At 42.8% G+C, this 20,281-nt stretch overlaps 1 protein-coding gene across 1 annotated transcript; it reads right to left on the minus strand.

Annotated features, from left to right (window-relative positions):
• Nucleotides 1–18,545: 18,545 nt before the first annotated feature.
• LOC135057324 (paraneoplastic antigen Ma1 homolog) lies at nucleotides 18,546–19,952 on the minus strand. Its single transcript, XM_063963214.1, has one exon. It carries the CDS (start codon nucleotides 19,950–19,952, stop codon nucleotides 18,546–18,548), a length of 1,407 nt encoding a protein of 468 aa, XP_063819284.1.
• Between the last annotated feature and the right edge of the window lie 329 nt (nucleotides 19,953–20,281).

Consider the following 20,281-nt stretch of genomic DNA (forward strand, 5'->3'; position numbering starts at 1 on the left):
CTTCCTGTCTTTCATCTATGTCCCCTCTCATCTCCCTGTTTCTCATTTCTGTCCCTCTCACTATCTCTCTTCTCTGTTCCTTTCACAATCCCCTCTCTCATCTCTGTACCCCTCACTCCCATCTCCTCATCTCTGTCCCCCTCACCTCCTTGTATCCCTTCTATGACCCTCTCTCTATCTCTCATATCTGTTCCCCTCACCCTTGTGGCTCCTCATCTCTTATTTCAGTACCCCAAACCCCTGTCTTTTTCTTATTCCTGTCGTCCTCATTCATTCATATCTCCTTTCTTCTCATCACTGTCCCTAATGTCAATATCTTTATTATTTATTATTAACAGTTTTTTTATATAGCACAGCAAATTCCAGTTCTCTTTCATCTATGTCTCCAATTAAACCCTGGGGCAAGTGGTGACTTGGGGATTGTTAGAGGTTTGGGTCAATGGCTGAAGGAACAGTCTTATTACAACAGCAGTGCTGGGAGAAAAGACAAAAGTAAGGCTGAATCTGGGAGTCTGCCATTCAATGACAGATATATATATATATATATATATATATATATATATATATATATATAGAGTCACAGATGGTGGCACTCGCAGGGCTTATTTCCAAGAATAAACGGCACAGCGGTCAGGAATATTCAATCAACGTTTCGTTAATTTAATAACGTCATCAGGATACAAATAAAGCATAAGACAAACAATATATAGCCACTTACCCCACCTCGTGTGTCCCTGTATGCGCCGTCAGCGGCGGGTCCTGCGACAACACCCACCGGCGCTACGCACTTCCTGTGCGCCCGGCCGCGTCTGGCGGTTGCTAGGGAACGAAAAAACAACAACAACAGTGACAGTATGAGTGAATGTCATGCATCGGAGCTCTAACTTGTACCTCTCCCCTCCTAATGTTAGATAACTAGCATGATATACAGTAGTCCAGATGTGGAAAAGTGTCCGTAACTAAACTACAAGAATTAAATCTGAAAACAAGGATATGCAATCATAATACAATTAAGTACATCTAGTAACACGGGGCAACGTGGGTAAAACAAGCTATTTCTGAGTATTACAGAATGATGCACACTGTTATAATAATATGTAGTCGAAGATGTAATAATTTACAAAAAGCAATTCAAAGGGAGGTGCTCATTGAGGCCTTTAGGAGTAATCGTACTTAAACGAAAAATCCAGCGGGCCTCTTTCTGCAGCAGAGCCCTGCCCCTATCCCCCCCACGAAGGTTCTTGGGGACAGTGTCAATGATTTTATATCTCAGGGTTGCGAGACCATGATTAGATGCCTTGAAGTGTCTCGCTACAGGCTGGTTCAACCCACTTTTACCACCCTCCAGTGCCTGTCGAATGGCAGACCTATGCAACGCCATGCGTTCTTTAAATTGTCTTGTGGTTTTCCCCACATATAGGAGACCACACGGGCAGCGAATGATGTATATAACAAAAGTACTGCTACAAGACAAAATATGGCGTATGGCGATACGTTCCCCTGAATGTGGATGGGCGAACGAGTCCCCATACTCCATAAAACTGCAGGTGGTGCAGCCCGTGCAGCGGTAACACCCTGGTTTCCTAGACAGAAAGGTATGTGGGCCACCCATTGGTGTAGATGAAACATCATTTTTCACTAGCCAGTCTTTAAAGTTTCTGTTTCTTGTGTAACTTGGTAACAATCTGGTTTTGCTCAGCATCTTCAGATCCGGATCCGAAGTTACAATTGGCCACAGGTTTTTAGCGGCCTTCGTAATCAATGGACTGGCAGTGTTGTATTGCTGGACAAATGGGATAATGTCCATACCGGTGGCTTTCTTCTTAGACTTCGTTGAAATCAGGGTGTGTGGTCGTGGAATTTCCAGGACCCTCTTCTTGGCCTCTAATAAATCATCGAGATTGTACCCTCTAATCAAGAATTGGCGGATCATCATGTCGATCTCCTTTGTGGTATTAGCAGGATCATCTGAGATCCTGTGTATCCGCAGGAACTGCGAAAATGGGAGTCCCTTCTTCGTGGAGGCAGGATGTTGGCTGCTCGCATGCAGAATGGTGTTGCGGTCGGTGCTCTTCTTAAATAGTGAGGTGTGTAAATGACCTTCTTTCACGGAAATCTGCACGTCCAGATAGTTCACGTGTTGTGTACTGGTACAATAGGTGAACTTGATCGTGTTGTCCATGGCATTGACCCTTGTCATCAGGTCACTGAACTCGGATTCTGTTCCTAACCAGATCAGGAACAGATCGTCGATGTAGCGCACAAAGAAAAAAAATTTTTCCGCAACATCTGTGTCATCAAAAAATGCCTGTTGTTCTACTCCAAACATATAGCTGTTGGCGAATGCCGGGGCCACACAGGACCCCATCGCACAGCCTTGTCGCTGGACATACCAGCGAGAATCAAATAAGAAATAATTTCTTTTTAGGGTGAGTTCCAGCAGTTTAATGAAGAATGACAATTCGGGCCCAGTGTATAAAGGACTGGTAGACAAAAGCGTAGCTACAGCTGCTAAACCTTCCGCATGCGGTATGTTGGTGTATAGACTCACTATATCCAAAGTGCAAAGAAGTGCATTTGGTGGAAGGGCAGGTAAGCTCTGTAACCGTATTATCAATGAGGTGGTATCCTTTAAATAGGTTTTTTGAGATTGGACTACAGGTTGGAGGTAAACATCAAGGTATTGAGACACTTTATAGTAAATTGATTGCCTGGCTGCTATGATTGGGCGGCCAGGGGGGACAGTAGGATTTTTGTGTATTTTTGGCAACGTGTAAAGCACCGGTGCCACAGGGTGCTGCTGTATCAGAGTCTTCTTTGTTGCAGCGGTGATAATGCCATTACCTGTCGCCTCTTCCAATACTGATTTCAGCTCTGTTTCAAACCTTGAGGTAGGATCGGTCGTTAATTCTAGATACACTTGGGGGTCTTCTAGTTGTCGGTATATCTCTTGTTTGTATTGTGATAAGTCCTGAATGACAATCCCGCCCCCCTTATCTGCGGGGCGTATGACTATACTCTTGTCTTGACTGAGGGTTTTCAATATGTCCCACTCAGCCTTGGACATGTTAGAGTGACCCGACTTGAAAGACTGAGTTGAACTCATGACTTGTTTGTCTAATGACCGATTAAAACATCTAAGGGAAGTGTTCATACTGACAGGATCAAAGCTTGATGCACCTTTGATTTTAATCAGTGGATTAACGGTCTGCGTGTCAGCTGATTCCGTATCCCCAAAGTGTTCCCGTAGCCTCAATTTTCTGTTAAACCTGAATGCGTCAAGTTTCCACTGGAATTCATTAAACTGGCATGATGGTACAAAGGAAAGTCCTCTATTGAGTAGTTTTATTTCATCTGGAGATAAATTCCTGCTGGAGAGATTGAAAACTATTTCTTCTTTGCAGCCTTGTTCTTTCGCTTTGAGGATCCTTTGCCACTGTCCTCCTCTTCGGGTAAACGGTCTCCTCTTGTTTCCCGCTGTGCGCGGGTACTGACCCCTAAAGGGGGTTTACCTGAGGTGGATCTGCTGTTTATCTCGGTATCACTTTGTGAAGACTGCCCGCCGCTGGATGTTTCGGTATCTCCCGCAAATCTCCTAAACTTCCTTTGTCGTGGATTGTACGTCCGTTTATAGCTGGGATTTAATGCCCAGGGGTAGACTCTTCCTTCGGCATAATCCTTCTGTACCAGGCCAAGCTTGTTCCGTTTAAACTTTACCAGGTCTCTCCGGTAATTCTCTACTTGAGTTGCTAATTTGCCAAGCCAGTCTGCACCCTGCTCCAATTGTAACGTAGGAAGATGTTTAATTTCAAATTCTTCCTTTTTCTTCTTAATCTCTTTCAGCTCTCTCGCTGACTCCGCTATTACCAGTAGGATCAGGTCCAGACTGCACTTGTTCAGAATGGCTGCCCACTTGCGGCAGAACTCCGCGTTGTATTTGCCTATAGTGGGGGAATTTCTGATTCGAAAACCCCTGGGGATCTGGCCACTGCGGTGATAATCCGAGAGTGTTACCCCATGTAGGTAAAAATCGATTTCCTTTTTTGACAGCCTCAATAATTGCACATACAGTTGTTCCGCTGATTCACCCCCTTCTGATTGCTCAAAATGTTCTTTGAACCGGATGGTGTCCGCATCCACATCAGAAAAGCTCAGGGTTTCTCCCACGGGTAGAGCAATATTTCTGATGCCAGAATTCTCTTGCATACTCAAAACATAAGACGTTTAAAAAACCGGAATAAGGTATTCAGGTAAAAAGCAGCTGATGATATATATTTCCAAAAATGCTTGGTGATGCCTTGCCAAAAGGTATCGGGAGGACACTGTCAGTCCCAAAGAACGTCCTGTGATAGTCCCATACCAAATCTCTATGTAGCAAACGGCCGGCACTCTCTCCTTAGATATATATATGCCTGGGTGCCTTCCAGAATGGTTTGGCAACCAAATACAGAGTCACAGATGGTGGCACTCGCAGGGCTTATTTCCAAGAATAAACGACACAGCGGTCAGGAATATTCAATCAACGTTTCGTTAATTTAATAACGTCATCAGGATACAAATAAAGCATAAGACAAACAATATATAGCCACTTACCCCACCTCGTGTGTCCCTGTATGCGCCGTCAGCGGCGGGTCCTGCGACAACACCCACCGGCGCTACGCACTTCCTGTGCGCCCGGCCGCGTCTGGCGGTTGCTAGGGAACGAAAAAACAACAACAACAGTGACAGTATGAGTGAATGTCATGCATCGGAGCTCTAACTTGTACCTCTCCCCTCCTAATGTTAGATAACTAGCATGATATACAGTAGTCCAGATGTGGAAAAGTGTCCGTAACTAAACTACAAGAATTAAATCTGAAAACAAGGATATGCAATCATAATACAATTAAGTACATCTAGTAACACGGGGCAACGTGGGTAAAACAAGCTATTTCTGAGTATTACAGAATGATGCACACTGTTATAATAATATGTAGTCGAAGATGTAATAATTTACAAAAAGCAATTCAAAGGGAGGTGCTCATTGAGGCCTTTAGGAGTAATCGTACTTAAACGAAAAATCCAGCGGGCCTCTTTCTGCAGCAGAGCCCTGCCCCTATCCCCCCCACGAAGGTTCTTGGGGACAGTGTCAATGATTTTATATCTCAGGGTTGCGAGACCATGATTAGATGCCTTGAAGTGTCTCGCTACAGGCTGGTTCAACCCACTTTTACCACCCTCCAGTGCCTGTCGAATGGCAGACCTATGCAACGCCATGCGTTCTTTAAATTGTCTTGTGGTTTTCCCCACATATAGGAGACCACACGGGCAGCGAATGATGTATATAACAAAAGTACTGCTACAAGACAAAATATGGCGTATGGCGATACGTTCCCCTGAATGTGGATGGCGTTGCATAGGTCTGCCTTTTGACAGGCACTGGAGGGTGGTAAAAGTGGGTTGAACCAGCCTGTAGCGAGACACTTCAAGGCATCTAATCATGGTCTCGCAACCCTGAGATATAAAATCATTGACACTGTCCCCAAGAACCTTCGTGGGGGGGATAGGGGCAGGGCTCTGCTGCAGAAAGAGGCCCGCTGGATTTTTCGTTTAAGTACGATTACTCCTAAAGGCCTCAATGAGCACCTCCCTTTGAATTGCTTTTTGTAAATTATTACATCTTCGACTACATATTATTATAACAGTGTGCATCATTCTGTAATACTCAGAAATAGCTTGTTTTACCCACGTTGCCCCGTGTTACTAGATGTACTTAATTGTATTATGATTGCATATCCTTGTTTTCAGATTTAATTCTTGTAGTTTAGTTACGGACACTTTTCCACATCTGGACTACTGTATATCATGCTAGTTATCTAACATTAGGAGGGGAGAGGTACAAGTTAGAGCTCCGATGCATGACATTCACTCATACTGTCACTGTTGTTGTTGTTTTTTCGTTCCCTAGCAACCGCCAGACGCGGCCGGGCGCACAGGAAGTGCGTAGCGCCGGTGGGTGTTGTCGCAGGACCCGCCGCTGACGGCGCATACAGGGACACACGAGGTGGGGTAAGTGGCTATATATTGTTTGTCTTATGCTTTATTTGTATCCTGATGACGTTATTAAATTAACGAAACGTTGATTGAATATTCCTGACCGCTGTGTCGTTTATTCTTGGAAATAAGCCCTGCGAGTGCCACCATCTGTGACTCTGTATTTGGTTGCCAAACCATTCTGGAAGGCACCCAGGCATATATATATCTAAGGAGAGAGTGCCGGCCGTTTGCTACATAGAGATTTGGTATGGGACTATCACAGGACGTTCTTTGGGACTGACAGTGTCCTCCCGATACCTTTTGGCAAGGCATCACCAAGCATTTTTGGAAATATATATCATCAGCTGCTTTTTACCTGAATACCTTATTCCGGTTTTTTAAACGTCTTATGTTTTGAGTATGCAAGAGAATTCTGGCATCAGAAATATTGCTCTACCCGTGGGAGAAACCCTGAGCTTTTCTGATGTGGATGCGGACACCATCCGGTTCAAAGAACATTTTGAGCAATCAGAAGGGGGTGAATCAGCGGAACAACTGTATGTGCAATTATTGAGGCTGTCAAAAAAGGAAATCGATTTTTACCTACATGGGGTAACACTCTCGGATTATCACCGCAGTGGCCAGATCCCCAGGGGTTTTCGAATCAGAAATTCCCCCACTATAGGCAAATACAACGCGGAGTTCTGCCGCAAGTGGGCAGCCATTCTGAACAAGTGCAGTCTGGACCTGATCCTACTGGTAATAGCGGAGTCAGCGAGAGAGCTGAAAGAGATTAAGAAGAAAAAGGAAGAATTTGAAATTAAACATCTTCCTACGTTACAATTGGAGCAGGGTGCAGACTGGCTTGGCAAATTAGCAACTCAAGTAGAGAATTACCGGAGAGACCTGGTAAAGTTTAAACGGAACAAGCTTGGCCTGGTACAGAAGGATTATGCCGAAGGAAGAGTCTACCCCTGGGCATTAAATCCCAGCTATAAACGGACGTACAATCCACGACAAAGGAAGTTTAGGAGATTTGCGGGAGATACCGAAACATCCAGCGGCGGGCAGTCTTCACAAAGTGATACCGAGATAAACAGCAGATCCACCTCAGGTAAACCCCCTTTAGGGGTCAGTACCCGCGCACAGCGGGAAACAAGAGGAGACCGTTTACCCGAAGAGGAGGACAGTGGCAAAGGATCCTCAAAGCGAAAGAACAAGGCTGCAAAGAAGAAATAGTTTTCAATCTCTCCAGCAGGAATTTATCTCCAGATGAAATAAAACTACTCAATAGAGGACTTTCCTTTGTACCATCATGCCAGTTTAATGAATTCCAGTGGAAACTTGACGCATTCAGGTTTAACAGAAAATTGAGGCTACGGGAACACTTTGGGGATACGGAATCAGCTGACACGCAGACCGTTAATCCACTGATTAAAATCAAAGGTGCATCAAGCTTTGATCCTGTCAGTATGAACACTTCCCTTAGATGTTTTAATCGGTCATTAGACAAACAAGTCATGAGTTCAACTCAGTCTTTCAAGTCGGGTCACTCTAACATGTCCAAGGCTGAGTGGGACATATTGAAAACCCTCAGTCAAGACAAGAGTATAGTCATACGCCCCGCAGATAAGGGGGGCGGGATTGTCATTCAGGACTTATCACAATACAAACAAGAGATATACCGACAACTAGAAGACCCCCAAGTGTATCTAGAATTAACGACCGATCCTACCTCAAGGTTTGAAACAGAGCTGAAATCAGTATTGGAAGAGGCGACAGGTAATGGCATTATCACCGCTGCAACAAAGAAGACTCTGATACAGCAGCACCCTGTGGCACCGGTGCTTTACACGTTGCCAAAAATACACAAAAATCCTACTGTCCCCCCTGGCCGCCCAATCATAGCAGCCAGGCAATCAATTTACTATAAAGTGTCTCAATACCTTGATGTTTACCTCCAACCTGTAGTCCAATCTCAAAAAACCTATTTAAAGGATACCACCTCATTGATAATACGGTTACAGAGCTTACCTGCCCTTCCACCAAATGCACTTCTTTGCACTTTGGATATAGTGAGTCTATACACCAACATACCGCATGCGGAAGGTTTAGCAGCTCTAGCTACGCTTTTGTCTACCAGTCCTTTATACACTGGGCCCGAATTGTCATTCTTCATTAAACTGCTGGAACTCACCCTAAAAAGAAATTATTTCTTATTTGATTCTCGCTGGTATGTCCAGCGACAAGGCTGTGCGATGGGGTCCTGTGTGGCCCCGGCATTCGCCAACAGCTATATGTTTGGAGTAGAACAACAGGCATTTTTTGATGACACAGATGTTGCGGAAAATTTTTTTTTCTTTGTGCGCTACATCGACGATCTGTTCCTGATCTGGTTAGGAACAGAATCCGAGTTCAGTGACCTGATGACAAGGGTCAATGCCATGGACAACACGATCAAGTTCACCTATTGTACCAGTACACAACACGTGAACTATCTGGACGTGCAGATTTCCGTGAAAGAAGGTCATTTACACACCTCACTATTTAAGAAGAGCACCGACCGCAACACCATTCTGCATGCGAGCAGCCAACATCCTGCCTCCACGAAGAAGGGACTCCCATTTTCGCAGTTCCTGCGGATACACAGGATCTCAGATGATCCTGCTAATACCACAAAGGAGATCGACATGATGATCCGCCAATTCTTGATTAGAGGGTACAATCTCGATGATTTATTAGAGGCCAAGAAGAGGGTCCTGGAAATTCCACGACCACACACCCTGATTTCAACGAAGTCTAAGAAGAAAGCCACCGGTATGGACATTATCCCATTTGTCCAGCAATACAACACTGCCAGTCCATTGATTACGAAGGCCGCTAAAAACCTGTGGCCAATTGTAACTTCGGATCCGGATCTGAAGATGCTGAGCAAAACCAGATTGTTACCAAGTTACACAAGAAACAGAAACTTTAAAGACTGGCTAGTGAAAAATGATGTTTCATCTACACCAATGGGTGGCCCACATACCTTTCTGTCTAGGAAACCAGGGTGTTACCGCTGCACGGGCTGCACCACCTGCAGTTTTATGGAGTATGGGGACTCGTTCGCCCATCCACATTCAGGGGAACGTATCGCCATACGCCATATTTTGTCTTGTAGCAGTACTTTTGTTATATACATCATTCGCTGCCCGTGTGGTCTCCTATATGTGGGGAAAACCACAAGACAATTTAAAGAACGCATGGCGTTGCATAGGTCTGCCATTCGACAGGCACTGGAGGGTGGTAAAAGTGGGTTGAACCAGCCTGTAGCGAGACACTTCAAGGCATCTAATCATGGTCTCGCAACCCTGAGATATAAAATCATTGACACTGTCCCCAAGAACCTTCGTGGGGGGGATAGGGGCAGGGCTCTGCTGCAGAAAGAGGCCCGCTGGATTTTTCGTTTAAGTACGATTACTCCTAAAGGCCTCAATGAGCACCTCCCTTTGAATTGCTTTTTGTAAATTATTACATCTTCGACTACATATTATTATAACAGTGTGCATCATTCTGTAATACTCAGAAATAGCTTGTTTTACCCACGTTGCCCCGTGTTACTAGATGTACTTAATTGTATTATGATTGCATATCCTTGTTTTCAGATTTAATTCTTGTAGTTTAGTTACGGACACTTTTCCACATCTGGACTACTGTATATCATGCTAGTTATCTAACATTAGGAGGGGAGAGGTACAAGTTAGAGCTCCGATGCATGACATTCACTCATACTGTCACTGTTGTTGTTGTTTTTTCGTTCCCTAGCAACCGCCAGACGCGGCCGGGCGCACAGGAAGTGCGTAGCGCCGGTGGGTGTTGTCGCAGGACCCGCCGCTGACGGCGCATACAGGGACACACGAGGTGGGGTAAGTGGCTATATATTGTTTGTCTTATGCTTTATTTGTATCCTGATGACGTTATTAAATTAACGAAACGTTGATTGAATATTCCAGACCGCTGTGTCGTTTATTCTTGGAAATAAGCCCTGCGAGTGCCACCATCTGTGACTCTGTATTTGGTTGCCAAACCATTCTGGAAGGCACCCAGGCATATATATATCTAAGGAGAGAGTGCCGGCCGTTTGCTACATATATATATATATATATATATATATACACACACACACACACACACAAAGCAAATGTGCAGTTTCATGTAGTATAATAATCCCTTGATCCCTCGACATTCAATACATTCAAAACCTCGGTACATAATAAAACTAGTCATAAATGAATTGAAAAATATAAAAATGTGTGCAATGAGGTGATCCCATGTTATAACTAGAGAGAGAGATTTCTACTCTTTACCAATATAAAAGTGTTGAATAGGCATACATTACCCGGAGAAGTTAATGAGGGACTTGAAATCTTGGGACAGCTGCTCTACCTGGGTTCAGCTTTTATTGTGGCTACGATAACACTTTTTATATATCACCTTTACATTAAAATGACTCTGTAAAAACTATTCTCTTGTTTAAGAAATTAAGAAATTAATGTTTATTATCTCCTGGCTGACACCTAATAATTTCTATTACAGGGGACTATGTACTGAGGGGTCTATTTACTAAGTCTTGGATGGAGAGAAAGTGGGTATAGATAAAGTCGCTGGAGATAAAGTACCAAGCGACCAGCTCCTAACTGTCATTTTTCAAACACAGCCTGTGACATGGCAGTTAGGAGCTGATTGACTGGTACTACTATCTCCAGCCACTTTATCTCTCTCCAAAGCTGATATACCCCTCAGTATTTTACATTGCTGTTATACTGTACTTCTCAGAGCAGGTTAGAATTGGATTCATAATTTAAATGACCATGTATCAGCACAGTGAGCGCTAGGTGCCTGATTATTGTTTATTTTTTATTTTTTTTTACATTTTATTTAGGAAAAAATACTTTCCTAAATAAAAAAAAATAAAAAAATCCTTCACTTACCATCAATGATGCAACATAATGTCCATCAGGTAAATGTTCTGCTGCTCTGTATCCCTCACTGATTGTCTGAGCATCGATGGTCTGTAGGGGAGGAACAGTGATAAGCTATAAGGCCAGGATAACCACATGGAGACAGCAGTTCCATAAGAAGCACTTCATTACTCAGTCTGTTGTGAAGTCTCAATAATTTTTGTGATGGAAATTAAGGCCTGCTGTATATAATCAACTCCTCACACATGCCCGCGTCTTCCCAGTATTGCTTTAAGATTTGATATTACTGTGTTTGCTGCTGGTTTGTAGCTTGATCATTTCAAAATCCCTACTATAGTATCCAATTCAGTTATAAATGTCTCCTTATTCCATGTGAGCATTTTATTCTGACATTTACGCCTGTCCTAAGATTACATGAGATATCAACGTTACTTTGAGGTTTCTCCTTTGATTTGCTTGACACGTCTGACAGTTAAGCTGGCTCTCCAATAAAGGGACTAATGTAAGGTTACTTGATTCGCGAGAGCTATTTCACATGGCAGGCTGCATATTGGATGTATGCAAATGTGTGTAACTGATATACAAATAGAATAGCAGCTCTTTACCTTGCAATTTTGATAGTAGGCCAGAACACCTTAATATTGTTGTAACCCTTCCTTATTATTACAGTATAGGTTATCTAATAACTGATTGTGCCTCCACCCAGACTAAATGTGAAACAAGGCTTGCCTGGGTAAGCCTCCCTCAATCCCTTACTGTAAATGCACTCCCTTAATTAAATCACACACTACAGATGTTTTACCTGTTCTCTCTTTCAGGATTCTTGGATCCAACTCCAGATCACAGACAACGGTGGTAAGTATAATTTGTCTAATTTATTGTAAAAACATTACTATCATACTATAATAACATTCTTGCATGTCATTTAAATTAATATTGTTCATATACTATATCCCTTACAACACCTATACATAAATTTTTCGCATGCAATACAAAAAATTACCTTCTTTGAGTGACACCCTTAGGTGTTAGAGTGACCCGGGTACTCTTAGTGTGATAGTGCACTTTAGAGAACAAAACTAGTAAATAACAGTATTTATACATAACATTTTACACCATACTTCAGATTTAACATTCAGATTTCTTTCCCCCCTTTGGTAAACAATATGTCGTTCTGCCTCAGCTTTATGCAATTCCTGTCTTGTATGATGCTACATATATCTCCTTTTGCTGATATAGGAAAGTATCTTTCCCTCTCTGGTATAAATTGCAAGTCTTTCTTTTAATAAAAGTAACTCGTAGCTGTACTGTGTTGTAACAAATCGTCTAAAAGGAATGTTATATCCAAAGTTGTATAACAATGTTTTGCTAAAGAAACTGTAGTCTATTATGATCCAAATGAATAAATCTCCTCAAGATCTACTTCTAAATGCCTGTTTTCTGCTGTCTTTTCCAGTCTTACTTATCCCGTTAATGTTTCTGTAGAAACACCAATCTTATTGGGTGTAGTATCCAGACGAGATATTTAAATATGTAGATATATACTGGATCCTAATGGATGAATGTCACTATTCCTCAGAGTGAAACACAGCTTCTCCTGTGGTGGATATAACATAGTATGGTCTCTATTTGGGGTTCACTCTGGTGTTCGCTTAAGAAAGAAATTCCTCCACTAATGCGCTCTCAAAGTAGGTCTTCTCGATCTGACGTACTGCTCGCTGTAGCACCGTATCTCCTCTAGCTAAGGGAGTAGTTGTCTAATGTTCCTAAAGGTTCATTACTGCCTCCTTAGTTTTAACTACATACAATATCACAGTCAATAATCAATTAACCATGCAGGGCTGGATATTATACTTGAGTTTGTTATGGTTATTACATGCCGTTACCCATATATGAACATGTGTGTTGCCTCCTTATATTTCAATAGGCTCCCTGAAAAATGCTGTATTCACTCTGTGCCGTTTCCTTGGGAAGCCTTCCTTTCTAATTTATACAGGGTAACTTTCCCCCATAAACAAATACAATTTGCAGTCAATGTTTCTTTTCCTTATTCTCTGTAGCCAATGTTCTGTATTCTGCTACAATTGTATCTCCTTCCGCTAAAGCACTAAATGTCTTAGCAGCTAATGCCCAGTAAATGTATCTGCCTTGACTGTAGTTACCGAAATGTTTCAATTATCTGGCACAATATAAGCTTTAAACCTGCCAGACTCTGTATGTTTAAAGTAGAGATTTATAGAGTCTATTATACACCTTCACTGTCTCTTAAGGTATGATCCTAGCTTGGTACTGTCAAATGATTTCAGCTCCCTCCTTTATAGCTCCCTGACGAAATATGCCATATATTAACAGTTACCTCACAGCACGAGTATAATAGGCTTGATTCCCAAGCTTCTCTGGTTCTATTGAATTAAATGTCTATTTGGGCGCTTTATCCCACACTATCAGAGGCTGCTTTATTTTGTAAAGAGTCAGTGGGTAACAGCTGTATGCTGCATTACATAGCCTCACTCACAGCGTGATGTGACTGACCTCACTTTAAAGAGTTAATGGGCTGAGACTATATGTTGCAGTGCTTTTGTTTCACTTACAGCTTGATGCATCTGCGCTGCTTCACTCCTCCTCCTCAGGATTGACAGTCACTTCTGGGCTGGCCTCCTCACTGACTCTTTGCTGTGGCTTCTGCAGTGGGAAACATCAACCCACACTTCTCCTTTTGGTTGCTAGGACGCGTTGCCCTTCTCCACGGACCGCCCCATCCGCCTCCGCTCTGCTGCCCGCTGCCTCCGATTCTCCAGCCGCCGTTCAGGACGCCACTGCCGCCCCAGCAGCAACGGCACCTCAGCGACACGGCACCTCCCCTGTCTCCGCCTGGCGCCCGGGCACAGAGAGCAGGTACACCGACTCAGCGGTCACTTCTGCCTCCGCTGCCCGCTCTCAGCGTCTCGGCTCCGCCAATTAGGCTCCGTCTGGCACCGCTCCCCCTAGTCTCAACCGCCGCTGTATGTTTACAGCAAGTTTACGGCTCTTAGCGGCGGTGAGCATCAGGGTGCGGGCGCTTGACAGAGGGATCTGCAGGTCTGACAACCGCCGGTAAGGAGCTGTATTTATACTCCTCCAGACTCACGGCTCGTGCCCCCTCTTCCCGCCTAAGCCACGAGCTATCCCCCCTGGTCAGCGGCAATGAAGCGCTCGTGGGGCGCTCGTGACATTCCAGAGCTTTCTGTCAGAGCTGTCAGGGCCTGACAGAAGGCTCATTGACAGCTGTTTCTGAACCTACCCAGCCTCCGCTTTCCCTATGTTATGCTGCTATAATTTAAATGTTGAATACCTATACTTCCATTACTTTGTTATATATATATATTTAATAAATAATTACAAATATTTACCACTTCTAAATTCATCTATCCACACATTTATAAGTATATATCAAATGCCACCACATTTCTTCAATTAATATATATAAATTACACATTAATACGCACAAATTTATACATATATATATATATATATATATTAGGCATATAATTCTCCACTATAGAGCTATAGTAATCGTATTACACTCTCCCCCTGGTGATCTATTTTAATACTTAGAAACCATGCTAAAGTAGATAGATCACCATCTCTAAATTAATTAACCTCGGGCTTGCATTGGTAAGTATCCATAGTAAGGCCATACATCTATCATGTTGGGATGTATCATCCTGGGTACAATGCTAGGTATTCCCAATTCATTATAAGTAAGCATAGATGGGGGTTGACACGTTCTCTTTGGTCTATTTACAGTTTCCTGTTCTATGCCTATATCACTACAGGGAGAATAATGATCAAATCTCTCCAATGAATTACTACTTCCTTCACCTTGAACAACACTATCATATTCTACAGGATCTATACAGGTAATTGTGTGATCAAGCTCTGTAAAAGACTCAAGGGGCCCCCTGATGTCTTCTGTGTCAATCACTTTCCCACTTTCAACATATTGATCCTTATAGTAACAGCCCTGTCCTTCATCTTCTCCCTCATAACTATCATTATTCTTAGATCTTAATGAGTCAGTTAGCTTATTAGATGTCTCCCTCTCAAATGGTACTACCTCATCTTTACTTTCAAGATCTTGTAAGCGTACTTCTCTACCTATGGGAAGTAAATTTTGCCTATGATGAGTTAAAATTGCACCTTGTCCATTTTCCAGCTGAATTCTATACACAGGTAAGTCTTTAAATTTTTCTACCACTATATAGGGGTCCTCTCTCCATCGATTGGAAATTTTAAATTTCCTTGGAATTCCTAGTCGTCTTAACAACACTCGGTCCCCAGGAAACAGAACCTGATCCCGCACACTTCTATCATAGCGAACCTTGTTCCTCTCCCCCAATCTACTGGCAGTTCGCTCAGCTAAAGCATAGGCATCCCCCAATTCTCTTCTCAGTCTTTCTACATACTTTAAATGTGAAACACAAGGGTCATTGCCTGCATTAGTTCCCATACATACATCTATTGGGAGCTTAGCCTCCCTCCCAAACATTAAATAATAAGGTGAGTACCCAGTGGCCTCATTTCGGGTGCAATTGTACGCGTGTATTAGACGGTCGATATGTCTCTTCCAATACTGTTTGTTTAAGGGATTCAGGGTCCCTAACATGTCTAACAAGGTTCTGTTGAACCTCTCGGGTTGCGGGTCACCCTGAGGGTGATATGGAGTTGTCCTAGATTTAAAAATCCCACAACTCAAACACATTTCTTTTATTAGTCGACTTTCAAAATCTCTCCCCTGATCTGTATGCAACCTGTTCGGCAAACCATAATGGATAAAAAACTTATCCCACAAAGTGTTTGCTACAGTGGTGGCCTTTTGATTTGGCGTCACATATGCCTGAGCATAGCGAGTGAAGTGGTCTGTTACAATTAATATATTGCACTTCTTTCCTTCTTCTACTTCAAGGGAGAGAAAGTCCATACAGACCAAATCCATGGGCCCTTTGCTTTTAAATGTCACCAAAGGAGCTACTCTGGATGGTAATGTTTTCCGCAATACACAGTTTCCACAGTTTTGACAGTATTCTTTTACCTCCTTTCCCATACATGGCCAATAAAATCTATCAGTTATAAGGTTTAACGTTTTCTCAAACCCTAAGTGACCATGCTTGTCATGCAATGCGTGCATTATTAGAGCACGGTGTTTCTTAGGTAACACTAGCTGAAACTTCTTTCGCCCATCCGCCTGTCTAATGCTACGGTATAATATCCCTGCTTTTATAAGCAAATTACGCTTTTGTTTCCTCAACAGTCTGACTTCTAATAGAGATTCATGGGCAATTGCCGATTTTCTACTGCCGGGAATTAAGTGTCGTATGCTGGGGTCCTGTTGTTGCTCTTGCCGAATTTGATAGCGTTTGATTTTAGGCAAATCTTCAAGCTCTACATGACTAATCCAGCAGTATGATGGAGGCAGTGCTGTTGACTTCATTCCCAAAGCGCTAACTTGTTCACTTCCAGCTGATACTTTCAAACTTATTTTATGACACATTCCTTTGATTTCTCCCGCTGGTATCTCTATCCACTCTTCTTCTGTATTTTCCATCTGCTGGTTTGGAATTCTGGAAAGGGAGTCAGCGTCAATATTGCTCACACCTGGCCTATATTTCAGTGTGAAATCATATAGCGCCAGGGCAGCCAACCACCGGTGACCCGTGGCATCCAGTTTTGCCGTGGTTTGTACATAGGTCAGAGGATTATTATCTGTTTGTACCTCAAATGTTACTCCATATAGATAATCATGGAATTTATCTATTACACTCCATTTTAAAGCCAAGAACTCTAATTTGTGAGCGGGGTACCTTTTTTCGCTACTAGTTAGGCCTCGACTTATGAATGAAACAGGTTTTAATCCATCGGAATGTTTTTGATACAGAACACCCCCCAATCCTTCTAAAGAGGCATCAATATGAAGGACATAGGACAACTCAGGATCTACATAGGCTAATACAGGGGCATTAGTCAATTTTTGTTTTAACAAATTAAAGGCCATTTCACAGTCTGTAGTCCATCTTTCTCCAAATGGATCATTTACTTTATGCAAGGGACCTCCTTCACCCGACCGTTCTCGCCTCTTCTTCTTATTTGACGTTGGATATCCTCTTGTCAAATCGGTTAAGGGCCTAGCTATACTGGAATAATTCGGGACAAACCTGCGGTAATACCCGCAAAAACCTAGGAAAGACCTTAGTTCTTTTAATTTTGTTGGTCTAGGCCAATTCTTAACGGCCTCCACTTTTTCTGGGTCGGTGGAGACCCCACTTCTGCTTACAATGTGCCCTAAATATTTGACCGTTGATTGGCAGAGATGACATTTTTCCAGTGATAATTTCAAGCCCCCTTCCATCAATCTATCCAAAACTTTAAGAAGTCGTTTATTGTGTTCCTCCAGAGTGGCTCCAAAAACGATTATATCGTCTAGATATACAATGACTTCCCTATAGTTCATATCTCCCACCGTCCTTTCCATTGTTCTTTGAAAGGTAGCCGGGGCTCCTTTTACTCCTTGGGGCATGTTTAGAAACTCAAAGAAACCTAGCGGGCATATAAATGCAGTTTTTTCACGGTCTTCCGGCTTCATGGGGATTTGGTAATACCCATTCCTTAAATCTAACACAGAAAACCAAGAGCTCCCTTGAAGACAGTCCAAAGCTTCGTCTATCCTTGGTACTGTATACTGGTCTGTAACAGTTCTGTGGTTCAATGTGCGATAGTCCACACACATTCGTATTTTTCCACTTTTTTTCCGCGCAATCACTATGGGGGAAGCGTAAGGACTTCTAGACTCGATTATAACTTGATTCTCAAGTAGTCCTTTAAGGTGTTGCCTTACGTCTTCAAAGTCAGCAGGAGCTATCCTGCGGGATCGTTCCCGGAAAGGAGTCTCATCCATTAATCTAATACTATGCTCCACCCCATTAGCTGTACCCAGATCCCATTCTCCCATAGAGAATACCTGTTTCTTAGATTCCAGCTCCTTAATTAAAGTAGATTTTTCCCCCAAAGAAATGTCACTCCCTTGGAAACATATATCAAATTTATTTTCTAAAACAATTATACTCTCAGCGGATTGAAGGCAACAAGTCTGTGCAGAAGACAGTTCCTCATTTCCTTCGTACCATTCAGCCAGTAAAGGGTATATCCGGGTGTTAGTCCCTATAATTACAGGTGGTTCATCCCTCCCTTCAGGAACTTCTGGACATATCAATGCAATAAGTGATATCTGCATCCCTTCCTCTTCTCTTACCCTGTTGTTGATTTCAAGAGTAACTTGTACATACCCTAGATAAGGGTACTTTTCAACACTTAGGCCCCAGATCACTAATCCGCTTAAGGGCTGGATGGGTACATCAGGAATGTTCTCATGGTACCAATTTTCAAATATGATAGAAACTTGGGATCCACTATCCACCAAGATCTTGCAGTGACATCCATTTATATTAGCATTCAAAAGGGGAGCAGGTCCCAGCAATCCTTCTGGTAGACTTCCACTCCTCCAGGAATTCCCCATAGCACAGTGACTAACCTCTAGGGGGCCTGTGAGGGGCCCACAGACCGCCCCCGTCCGTTTCCCGACCCCGAACCTTCCGTATTCTGGTTACCACCTGAAACACGGTCAGTGTTCCGATTCCAATTTCTATTCAAATTGCATTCAAAGGCCCGATGTCCTGTTCTCCCACATCTAAAACATCCTCTATTAAAGTTGTTACTCCCTCTACCTAATCCTCTTACAGGGCTGCTTTCGTTGGATATTTGCAGAGGAGTATTTACTGCCTGTGCTGCAATGAATTTATCAATTTTCTTATTTTGTTCGTCCATTATTTTTAATATTTTTTCTTCAAATGCATTGCTTTCCACTACCGGTTGTATTACCTTGACCTTCTTTACCGTTTTCTCTCGCATTTCTATTAATACCTCTTCTTGTTTGACTTCTTTTAACAGTTCGTTAAAAGTAGGAAAAGGTTCTTTAATTCCTGAACATCTTAATTTCTGAGCTACTGGGTCGGTGGTCAAGGCACCCCGCAGTAACTGCTTCATTCTGCTTCTGTCCACATCCTCCCTTACTATACCTCCTTTGTCCACTATCTTATATAGTAACTTGTCTAACCTAATCAAAAATGCACTTAGCTTTTCCGTAGGTTCCTGGAACGTGTGGTGTAACCTAGAGGTGAGATCTCCCACGTCCTCAAGGGTGCCATATGCATAATCTAATGCCTCAAAGAATGTTTCTAAAGTAGCATTAGGATTACTACGTCTAGCAGCTTGTATAATTCCCATAGCTGGCCCTCTCAAGCTTTCGACTACCCTCTGTCTCTTTATCTTCTCTGGGCACTGCCATTCTTCCACTTGTTGTACCGCCGCTTCTTTCCAGGCCTCATATGTCTCTTCTCCTGATGGTACAGGTAGAATCCCAGAAAAAATCCGTAACCGCCTATAACTCCCTTCATAATGCCACCTTTCTAACTGAGTGACCACTCTATCCATTATAACCTCAAACTGTCCACCAGTGGCATTTTCTCCAGTATCCTGAGCGTCACCCCCTTCACCACCACTATTCCTCTCACCTCTATTAGGGTTGTCTAGAGGGGGCACTGATATAGGTGCACTAGTTGCTGTTTCTTCGTCCCCCCGTATGTTAGGCCACATCACATTCCACCTCCTACCCATCTCTTCATTGGCTACCACTATCAATGGTATTACATCGGTCTCCAATTCATTTTCTGTTTCTATCAGCACTGCTACTATTCTTCCCAATCCTCCCATCCATTTATCTACAATCCTTGGCCTAATTATTCCATATAACTTGGCTAACCTTTCCACTATCTCCTCATCAGAGAATTCCGAAAAATTTCCTCCCACACTTAAACATTTCTTGGGATCTTTTTTCTTCCTTTGACACCAAGCACTAATATCTTCCCCAGTAAATTTTTCCATTGTTTTATCCTGAATATATTCGTCTCGGCCAAGTGCCTCCAAATGTAACCCTTCCTTATTATTACAGTATAGGTTATCTAATAACTGATTGTGCCTCCACCCAGACTAAATGTGAAACAAGGCTTGCCTGGGTAAGCCTCCCTCAATCCCTTACTGTAAATGCACTCCCTTAATTAAATCACACACTACAGATGTTTTACCTGTTCTCTCTTTCAGGATTCTTGGATCCAACTCCAGATCACAGACAACGGTGGTAAGTATAATTTGTCTAATTTATTGTAAAAACATTACTATCATACTATAATAACATTCTTGCATGTCATTTAAAT

This window comes from Pseudophryne corroboree, chromosome 3, assembly GCF_028390025.1.
Source record: "Pseudophryne corroboree isolate aPseCor3 chromosome 3, aPseCor3.hap2, whole genome shotgun sequence".
NCBI lineage: Eukaryota > Metazoa > Chordata > Amphibia > Anura > Myobatrachidae > Pseudophryne > Pseudophryne corroboree.